Genomic DNA, 11,345 nt, shown 5'->3' on the forward strand with positions numbered 1-11,345 from the left:
CAGGTTCCTTGATTGGTATTTCTGGGTAGTATCTGTAAAATGTGGTGGGAATACGATTAGTAGTAAAGAAGCTATAAATAATAAAGTAATGGCTTATTTAGAATTTTTACTGCATGAATATCGAAAATGTAATAAACAGTAAACTTATTCCCTCTCATTATTTTGTTGGGGAAGTCAGCGAGAAAACGTTTCCAAAGAGTTCGAACTATGCATTAAATTTGTTGGAAGTCGCTTACTGCTCTGATTATCTGGTTCTGGGTAATGTGTGCATTGTCATTTACGCTGCCCTAAAAAGAAATACACAGTTTATAACTCTAATACAGGTTGTACGGTGTTAAACCGTGAATTTAATGTAATACCTATTAATGAGTAGTGTATGACGGAATTTATAATTCTTAATTTAGGTTAATCGTCATATGAGGTACTGAAAACCACAACTTTGTTTCCCCTGGAAGGCATCACACAAGCAACCTGCCACAGGGATTTCGAGTATGTGATCGTTTTATTAAAATTGGAATACAGGTGTTTGATGTAAAAAAAAGTTCCGGAATAGAAGTTTCACTGCCCAGATCGCAGATGAAACAATCTTGATTACTAGTTTCAGCATAGTTACATTGCCATCTTCAGGTCATCAGGTATTTGAATTGTAAATCCCGGTGCCATCTGACCACTGAAGACTTGGAGGTAAAATCATAGGTTTCCAATGACCATACGACAATGTGCCGTACGTAGGGGCTTTATACAGTACTGGCCATTACAATTGCTACACCAAGAAGAAATGCAGATGGTAAACGGGTATTCAATGGACAAATATATTATACTAGAAAAGACATGTGATTACATTTTCACGCAATTTCGGTGCATAGATCCTGAGACATCAGTACCAAGAACAACCACCTCTGGCCGTAATAACGTTCTTGATACGCCTGGGCGTTGAGTCAAACAGTGCTTGGATGGCGTGTACAGGTACAGCTGCCCATGCAGATTCAACACGATACCACAGTTCGTTAAGAGCAGTGACTGGCGTATTGTGACGAGCCAGTTGCTCGGCCACCATTGACCAGTCGTTTTCAATTGGTGAGAGGTCTGGAGAATGTGCTGGCCAGGGCAGCAGTCGAACATTTTCCAGAAATGCGCCTACAGGACCTGCAACATGCGGTCGTGCATTATCCTACTGAAATGTAGGGTTTCGCATGCATCGAATGAAGGGTAGAGCCACGGGTCGTATCACATCTGAAATGTAACGTCCACTGTTCAAAGTGCCGTCAATGCGAACAAGAGGTGACCGAGACGTGTAACCAATGGCACCCCATACAATCACGCCGGGTGATACGCCAGTACGGCGATGACGAACACATGCTTCCAGTGTGGGTTCACCGCGATGTTGCCCAACACGGATGCGACCATGATGGTGCTGTAAACTGAACCTGGATTCATCCGAAAATGTGACGTTTTGCCATTCGTGCACCCAGGTTCGTCATTGAGTACACCAGCGCTCCTGACTGTGATGCAGCGTTAATGGTAACCGCAGCCATGATCTCCGAGCTGGTAGTCCATGCTGCTGCAAACGTCGTCGAACTGTTCGTGCAGATGGTTGTTGTCTTGCAAACGTTCCCATCTGTTGACTCAGGGATCGAGACGTGGCTGCACGATCCGTTACAGCCATGCGGATAAGATGCTTGGCATCTCGACTGCGAGGCCGTTGGGATCCAGCACGGCGTTCCGTATTACCCTCCTGAACCCACCGATTCCATACTCTGCTAACAGTCATTGGATCTCGAACAACACGAGCAGCAGTGTCGCGATACGATAAACCGCAATCGCGATAGGCTACAATCCGACCTTTATCGGAGTCGGAAACGTGTTGGTAGGCATTTCTTCTCCTTACACGAGGCTTCACAACAACGTTTCACCAGGAAACGCCGATTAACTGCTGTTTCTCTATGAGAAATCGGTTGGAAACTTTCCTCATGGTCCGCAGCTCGTGATCGTGCGGTAGCGTTCTCGCTTCCCACGCCCGGATTCCCGGGTCGATTCCCGGGGGGGTCAGGGAGTTTTCTCTGCCTCGTGATGACTGGGTGTTGTGTGATGTCCTTAGGTTACTTAGGTTTAAGTGGTTCTAAGTTCTAGGGGACTGATGACCATAGATGTTAAGTCCCATATGCTCAGAGCCATTTGAACCATTTCTTTCCTCATGTCAGCACGTTGTAGGTGTCGCCACCGGCGCCAACGTTGCTGTGAACGCTGTGAAAAGCTAATCATTTGCATATCACAGAATCTTCTTCCTGTTGGTTAAATTTCGCGTCTGTAGCACGTCATCTCCGTGGTGTAGCAATTTTAATGGCCAGTAGTTTAATTTACGTATCCGACGGTCTGAAGATGACGATCTACTTTGCTGAAGCGTGCAATCACGATATTTATTAACCGCGATCTGGTCAACATATTTTCCATATTGGAAGCTGTTGTACATTGATATAGAGATCGCTCTCCTTCCGACGGTGTCACGGTAATTACAACGATGTTTGAGTTTAGATAGTGTAGGAGACAATAGATAGAAACATCCGAGCGTGACGAACAATTTTGCTGCATGTTCCAGTTATGCCGGGCACCCAGAGACAGTAGACTTTCGCTCACTTAGAGCTGTATAATCAGCTTCTATGGCAGCTACAGCTATGTATGTTCAGCTCAGTGGCGACGCGAGAGCCGTGCGGTCGCTGCGGGAAGCTCATGACTCACTGTTGGACGCCGCCGCCCTGGTGGACCAGGCGTACGGGGTGCCCCTCCTAGGAAGCCTCGCCGCCAACTTCGTTCACTTCATCTCGGCCCTGAACCTCATGCTGGCCGTCAAACTGCGTTACCAAGTAAGCAGGATTTGCTGTCCTTAACCAATACTGCTTTTGTTTTTTTAACGAGAACATCAAATACACTTTTTCCTTGCTGTCCCGTTCTATTAGCAGGTTAGCAGGATATGCTATCCTTAACAAATAGTTCTTTTGTTTTTTCAAAGAGAACGTCAAAGACACTTTTTCATTGCTGTCTCGTTCTATTTGCGGTAAGCTCGACACTGATTACCGTCTTCGTAGGCGGTGATGTATCTAAAGTGCGACTTTTCCTGGTTCGTCACATTCTTCTTCGCTAAAGCCTAACCAAGCAGGCTCAGTTATTAAATACTGATTTCATTGGGGCAATTACAGTATGTAACATGAGGTACGAGGACGTTCGACTACAGGGTACTAGGAAGGTTTGCAATCTTTGCAGTTTTCACAGACAGGATACGTTAGCATAAACTGATACACAAAAATTTGTTTCACCATATGCATAAAGACAAGAGATTTGCAGATAATGTCGTCGATAACTGGATAAAGGAGTCAGTAGAAGATCGTAATGAATTAGAAAAATATTTGTGAAAGTTATCTGAAAATTACGGAAGGTAGCGTTTGTTCCTTAATGTGAATACCGAAGATCAATTCCTTTATTAAGTGTTATATTGTAAATGATGTAATTGACACAATTATAAAGATTGGCTACTCAAATAAATACAGTGACGAAAAAACCTGCACCGTAAACTCCTTGTCGGATCACTAACAAACTGATACTTCAGTGTCTCCATATTTGTGGGTTATATTCATTGATTTTTGATCCTTCTGTGAAATTATTGACAGTAGTTTCAACAGTAGTAAAAGCGATTCCTACAAATGAAAAATAGTGCGAGTGCATGGCTGTTGGGTTTTTCCAGCTTTAACAGGACTTATTAGTTTGTGATCCATAGGGCGTCCACAACCGGCTTATTGCCGCCTTTTGGTCTATAGAAGGTCGAATCAAAAAAATGGGTCAGATATCTCTAAGCACTATAGGACTTAACATCTGATGTCATCAGCCCCCTAGAACTTAGAACTCCTTAAACATAACTAATGTAAGGACATCACACACCTCCATGCCTGAGGCAGGACTCGAACCTGTGACCGTAGCAGCAGCGCGGTTCCGGACTGAAGCGCCTAGAACCGCTCGGTCTCAAGGCGCAGCAAGGTCGAATCACTGGCATCAGGTGCGTGGGAATAAACTGCCGACAGATAACGCAGGTCTGTAGAGCAACTACCACGGAGCGAGTACCAACGAGGACTCTGGACAACAGAGTGAAAAAAACTATAGGCATGGGTTCTCCCACGAGGATTACACTACGATGAGAGTGTAAGACAGTTCGATAGACTATGTCATTCAGGCACATAATAGGCGCAGATTTAACCGACAGGATGTCACGTGAACTTTCGGGAACATATTAATGCAAACTCAGGTTAGATCGTTAACTACTAACACCATGACACAGACAACAGAGAACTACATAGTGTAAAGAAAATCATCTCGAACACTGAGTGGACATCTGTAGTGTTTATAAATGAGTCTCACTTCTGCTTTTGACCGTGAGATCGTCACCATTGTGGCTGCAGACGGTGAAATGTAACAGTAATCGGCGATTCTTGAGACCTGTGGCGCTCTGACTCCTGTAATCATGGTGTGGGGAGATACTGGGTATGTCAACAGGTATGCCTCGGAAGAAGGACGGTTCGAAGCCGTGTCCGCCCATCCTAATTTACGTTTCCTGTGATTTCCCTAAATCGCTTCAGACAAGTGCTGGGATGGTTGCTTTGAAAAGCCACGGCCGACATTCTTCCCCATCCCTCCAAAATCCGATGGGACCGATGACCTCGATGTTTGGTCCCCTCCCAGAATAAGCCCATCAACCAACAACCTTGGGTAATATGGCGCGTTAAGGGTTTCTTAGCAGAGACGACTTACAAAAGCCTCTTATTGAGCTGTAACACGCAAGTTGTTCAGCTTTGTAAAATTCATGTTCTAATTTTAGAAGCACCTGAATGTGGTATGGTTTCCTCTATAGCGTAATGTGTAACACTTCCAAAATCGTTGATTTTGGCACCTCTAACTCGTTTATTATACTTCAGTTCTTTCCACTGTTTCTTCGGTTTGCTGAAAAGAATATTGTGGAACTGAAGGTCTGCCGGAGCGTGATTTATCTGCAAAGCTTCCAGTCCTTTGGAAACTATTCTTAAGCTACCAGATCTTTGCTTTTCTTCGTGCTTGTACGTGAAATTTTCGAATGAACTCATCTCCAGTTAACATAAAAGGTGCTTAAATTACCAGATGTTCTGAAATCGATAAGTGTTCAGCTTGATTATCCGAATTAAAACAATAGATCCACGTCATCACAGAAGGGGATTATAACTATGAATTACATATATCTAGGGGTAGCGTCTTTGATTCATAATCAAAATATCTTAGGTCCCGGTTTCGAATCTCACCGCTGTTTAAATTTTGATTAATGATCAGCATTGGCGGCCGAATACTTCCGGCATAAGAAGTCACCCCTCATTCTGCAAACGGCCTTGTCACAGAGGGCATAAGGGAGGACAGAGGTTCAGGGCACTCTCTTGTCCTTGAGGTGGGAAACTGCCCCTAAAGGTGGAAGAATCAGCAATGATCAACGACATTAGGAGGCAGACGGCAATGGAAACCACTGCATGAAAGACCCGTAACGTGTATCCACAGGACGTGTGGCCTGTAATTGAACATGATGATCTCTCCATTGGCAAAGTATTCCAGAATAGTCCCCCTTTCGTATAGCCAGGAGAGGACTGCCAAGGGGGAGGTTACCACGAGAAAATATTGAAAAATCAATGGAAATATATCGCTCTTCGAGTCGGGACGTGGAATGTCTGAAGCTTCAACGTTTTAGGGAAATTATAAAATCAGGAAAGAGAATGCAAAGGCTCTATCTAAATATACTGTAGTAGGGGTCCACTGCTGAAGTGAAAAGAAGACAAGGATATCTGGTCAAATGAGTACAGGGTAATATCAACAGCGCCAGAAAATGGTGTAACGGGAGTAGGATTCGTTATGAATAGGAAGGTAAGGCAGAGAGTGTGTTGCTGCGAACAGTTCAGCGTTAGGGTTGTTCTTATTAGACTCGACAGAAAACCAACACCGACAACGATAGTTCTAGTACACATGCCGACATCGCAAGCTGAAGATGAAGAGATAGAGAAAGTGTATGAGGATATTGGACGGGCGTTACAGTATGTAAAGGGATATGAAAATCTAATATTCGTGGGAGACTGGAATGCAGTTGTAGGGGAAGGAGTAGAAGAAAAGGTTAGAAGAGAATAAGAATATGGGTTTGGGAAAAGGAATGAGAGAGGAGAAAGTCTAATTGAGTTCTGTAACAAGTTTCAGCTTGTAACAGCGAATACTCTGTTCAAAAATCACAAGAGGAGGAGGTATACTTGGAAAAAGCCTAGTTATGGGGGAAGATATCAGTTAGATTACATCACGGACAGACAGAGATTCCGAAATCAGATATTGGATTTAAGGCGTACCGAGGAGCAGACATAGATCACCATGTAGTAGTGATGAAGAGTAGGCTGAAGTTTGAGAGATTATTCAAGAAGAATCAATACGCAAAGAAGTGAGATACGGAAGTACTAAGGAATAACGAGATGCGGTTGAAGTTGTCTAAGGCTATAGATACAGCAATAAGGAATAGCTCAGTAGGCAATACAGTTGAAGAACAATGGACATCTCTAAGATGAGCAATCACGGAAGTTGGAAAGGAACACATAGGTACAGAGAAGGTTACTGCAAAGAAACCATGGGTAACATAAGTAAAACTTCAGCTGATCGATGAAAGGAGGAAGTAGAAAAACGTTTCACGAAATTCAGGAATACAGAAATATAAGACGTCGAGGAAAGAAATAATTAGGAAGTGCAGGGAAGCTAAGACGAAATGGCTGCATGAAAAATGTCAAGAAATGGAAAAAATACGTAGGAAAGTCAGAACAATATTCGGTGAAATTAAAAGCAAGGGTGGTAACAAGAATGCAACGGGAATTCCACTCTTAAATGCAGAGGAGAGAGCGGATAGGTGGAAAGAATACATTTAAAGCCTCTATGAGGGAGAAGCTTTGTCAGATGTGATAGAAGAAGAAACAGGAGTCAATTTAGAAGAGATAGGGGCTCCAGTACAAGAATCAGAATTTAACAGAACCTTGGAGGACTTAAGATCAAATAAAGTAGTAGGGATACATAGCATCCCATCAGAATTTCTAAAATCATTGGAGGAAGTGTCGAAAAAAAAAACGACTATTCACGTTGGAGTGTAGAATTTATGACTCTGGCGACGTACCATCTGACTTTCGGAAAAGCATCCAACACATAATTCCAAAGACGGCAAGAGCTGACAGGTGCGAGAAGTACCGCGGAAGCAGCTTAACAGCTCATGCATCCAAGTTGCTGACAAGAATAATATACAGAAGAATGGGAAAGAAAATTTAGGACGAGCTAGATGACGATCATTTTGGCTTATGAAAAGGTAAAGGTACGAGAGAGGCAATTCTGACGTTGTGGTTAATAAAGGAAGCAAGACTAAAGAAAAATAAAGATACGTTCATAGGTATTGTCGACCTGGAAAAAGCCGTTCCACAGTATAAAATGGTGCAAGATGTTCGAGATCTGAGAAAACTTGGGGTAAGCTACAGGGAGAGAAGGGTCATGTACAGTATGTACAACACCCTAGAGGAAATAATAACAGCGGACGACCAAGTACGAAGTGTTGGTACTAAAAAGGGGCTAAGACCAGCCTGCAGCCCTTCGCTCCCGCTGTTCAATCTGTGCATCGAAGAAGTAATGATGGAAATAAAAGAAAGGTTCAGGAGTGGAATTAAAATTGAAGGCGAAATGATATGAATGATACGATTTGCTGATGACATTGCTATCCTGAGTGAAAAAGAATTACATGATCTGCTGAACGGAATGAACAGTCTAATGAGTGCAGAGTATTACTGAGAGTAAATCGAAGAAAGACGAAGGTAATGAGAAGCAGTAGAAATGAGAACAGCTAGAAACTTAACATCAGGATCGATGGTCACGAAGTAAATGAAGTTAGGGAATTCTGCTACCTATGCAGTAAAATAACTTATGACGGACGGAGCAAGGAGGCCATCAAAAGCTGACTACCAATGGCAAAAAAGGCACTCCTGCCCGAGAGAAATCTACTAATATCAAATATCAGCCATAATTTGAGGAAGAAAATTCTGAGAATGTACGTCTGGAGTAAAGCATTGTATGGCAGTGAAACATGGACTTTCGGAATACCGGAACAGAAGAGACTCGAAGCATTTGAGATGTGGTGCTACAGGAAAATCTTGAAAATTAGGTGGACTGATAAGGTAAAGAATGAGGAGGTTCTGTGCAGAATCGGAAAGGAAAAGGGTATGTGGAAAACACTGATAAGAAGAAGTGACATGATGATAGGACATCAGTTAAGATATGAGGGAATGACTTCCATGGTACTAGAGGGAGCTGTAGGGGGCAAAAACTGTAAAGGAAGCGAGAAATCGGAATACAACCAGAAAATAATCGAGGACGTAGGCTGCACGTGCTACTCTTAGATGAAGAGGTTAACGAGCCGCAACAAACCAGTCAGAAGACTGATAATAAAAAAAAAAGAATCTGTTATTTCTTTGAGTGGGATCGAGACTTAATGTCCAGCGTGTATTATTGCTCTGAAAAGGAATTAAAGGTGGTGTAGGGTCTCCCTTCACAAGTGCTAGCCATCACCTGGAGAAGACTGCATGACCATGTAAAGAACTACTAGAAATAATTATGTACACCTATCAATGAAAAGGTAAACGAAAACAATAAAACTCGTCCAAAGCTGTGTTAAAAATCAGCTTGGTTATCTAACACCACTGTGATTCATTGCAGCACAGTCTTGCTCCTGATGCTGAAGAGGTTTGATATCCACTTTGGTTTTTTTGTTGAGTGACTGCTGTGAGATTATCGTATAAAACCTCATATGAAACAGTTTTTAGGTTTCCTTGAGTGTTACAGTTCGTTACGAGACAATTTTGTTTGTGATACTGAAGAGGTCAGACATCTGCATGATTTGTTTGGCTGATGCATGTTGCGAGGGTAGTGCACTTGAAATTAGACCGAGTGGTGGGAGATTCTCCCCAACTGAAATGTAACTGGTGAATAATACTGTATCGATCTGTCAAGAGTTTGGCCTGTGAGAGGATTTACCGGAGCGACCGCCTGCGTTGTGTTCTGTGAAATTCCGGCAAGAGAAGTTGTACACAAATGTTATTTCAGTATCACATAGTTATGAGCGCCCACCCATTATGAAGTAGCTTAGCATCGCGAGTAAAGCAGTTTCCATGTAAGAAAGGCCTAGGTAACGTTGCCTGTAGTAGCACAAATGGAAACAGGAGTACCCAGCAGCAGATGAGAGAGTACTTCCCCTTGTAGTGTGTTGAGGAGGAACACAAGTCAGATAGACTGGTATGGCCAAGGTAACGAGGCAAAAACATGTAAGCCCCTACTGTGGAATTACAAAACCACTTAAACCTAATATTGTAAGTTACCAAGAGTGAGATAAAAATTCTACTCAGATACACTGAGTAACATGGGAATATACGCCACAGCATAGAAAAATAGGAGCTTCATTACTTTTACACCACCTCCATTACGTAGACGTATCACCTGTGCAGATATAGTTCTATGTTAGGGAAATAGTACACACAAAATATGGGTAAATGATGAGTGGTAAAACAGATTTCACCTTAGTAACAAGATAATTACAAGGGGCGCTCCGTATTGATTTACACTTTTATTTTTTCCATGATTCACGGTACGCCATTTGACTTATCATAGCATCTACAATTATTCAGTACAGTGGCTTAACCGCAGGTGGCAGGTCGATCACTAGAACTGTAATCCCTACACGGTACAGCTCATTTTTTCTACTGCTGGACGGCATGGTTTCCCTGGAAGGAGGGTATAAACACTGCAGGTATTCACACATGATACTTCTTCGTGTGTTCGGAGCGTGCACCGTCACAAAAGACCTGCTGAAACTTAACAAATCTTATCCCTATGGGCGTCGGAAAACCACAACTGACATCGCTGCAATAAGATTTCAGGTACTTCCACGCCCACCATTTTCTGCTGACTTGGCCCCTATAATTTTTGTGGGCTCTTCTCGAACCATTTATCTGGTGTCTGTCGCACCCACCACTTGACTGTTAGCTGCAGTTCCTGGAAGTCTGAGAAATGTCAGCGAGAAGGTTACTTGAGGGCCTGGTGATCAGAAGGGCCCACAGTGCGTGAGGGCAGCTGGAACCCTATTTCAGCGGCGGCAACCGTGGTTTTCAACTAATATGAGGACGTGCGTTTTCGTGTTGCACGAGCACGTTTCGTGACCGTGTACACGTTCCACACATTGTAACAAGTCGCTTGTGAATATCGTATTCACACCCTCCTTGCACAGACACCACATGAAGCAGTAACAGATATAAAGCCAAAATATTTACATAATAATTAGCATATATAATACCCAATGTGTGTAAATAGTACTGATGGATATTTCGCATGTTGTACAGCTTATTAACGTAGTAGTTTCAATGTCTGACTCTTCATTTTTTCCCTTTAGGTGATATCTCATGGCCATGCGGATTTCCTGATTCTGATAAGCAGCTGCTGGGCGCTGCTTCATGTGATTTGTGTGTTGGCTGTGACAGGGGTGTCCAGCGCTGCAGCTGCCGAGACTCGCCAAATTCCTCGACTCGTACACAAGGCACTGCTTCCAATCACAGACGTCGGCACCAGCGACGCACAGCTGCGTGAGCAGCTGCAGCTGTTCTCGCAGCAGGTGATGCACCAGCGCCTGTGCTTCACAGCATGTGGTTTCTTCACAATCGATCTGACGATAGTGCTCTCCATGGTTGGGGCTGTCACTACTTATCTTGTAATTTACTTACAGTTCAGTGCTACTCACTAGATGTTTATCATGTAGACTAAACAAAAGTATTGATTACCTAGCCGCACAATATATGCATGAATACACTCCTTCCATAAAACATCAGAAATGTACTAACTGAATATTTCCATTCCAGCTCCATAGAGCTTAACCCACCTTCTGGTTTCAACCTATATGTCAGGTTGACAGATGCATAAACACTCTGAATATTTCTAGCAAGGTATGAGAATTATGAGATTGCGAGAGGGGGACTTAAGCATGCTTGTACCTATAAGTGATATCATAGTTGGGAACAGAAACCACATGTATCACACAGTGGCTCCAGGCCACTGTGTGGCCCCTGGTGAAGATGGTTGTAATAAACGAAATCGGTTACCATTTTTAAGATAGAATAAATTTGCTATGTTGACTGCTCCATTTTAACAAAAAATTAATACAGTAGTGAGTTCATTTATGATGTCAAAAATTCTAACAATCAATACTGAGTATATCAAATTACCTTCCATGAGGAATGTGG

At 42.9% G+C, this 11,345-nt stretch overlaps 1 protein-coding gene across 1 annotated transcript; it reads left to right on the plus strand.

Moving 5' to 3' along the window:
• Positions 1 to 2,672: 2,672 nt before the first annotated feature.
• LOC124796104 (putative gustatory receptor 28b) lies at positions 2,673 to 10,849 on the plus strand. The gene is made up of 2 exons (XM_047260191.1): positions 2,673 to 2,861; positions 10,502 to 10,849. The coding sequence occupies exons 1-2, from the start codon at positions 2,673 to 2,675 to the stop codon at positions 10,847 to 10,849; spliced, it is 537 nt and encodes a 178-aa protein (XP_047116147.1).
• Positions 10,850 to 11,345: the final 496 nt, after the last annotated feature.

Source organism: Schistocerca piceifrons, chromosome 4, assembly GCF_021461385.2.
Source record: "Schistocerca piceifrons isolate TAMUIC-IGC-003096 chromosome 4, iqSchPice1.1, whole genome shotgun sequence".
Classification (NCBI taxonomy): Eukaryota; Metazoa; Arthropoda; class Insecta; order Orthoptera; family Acrididae; genus Schistocerca; species Schistocerca piceifrons.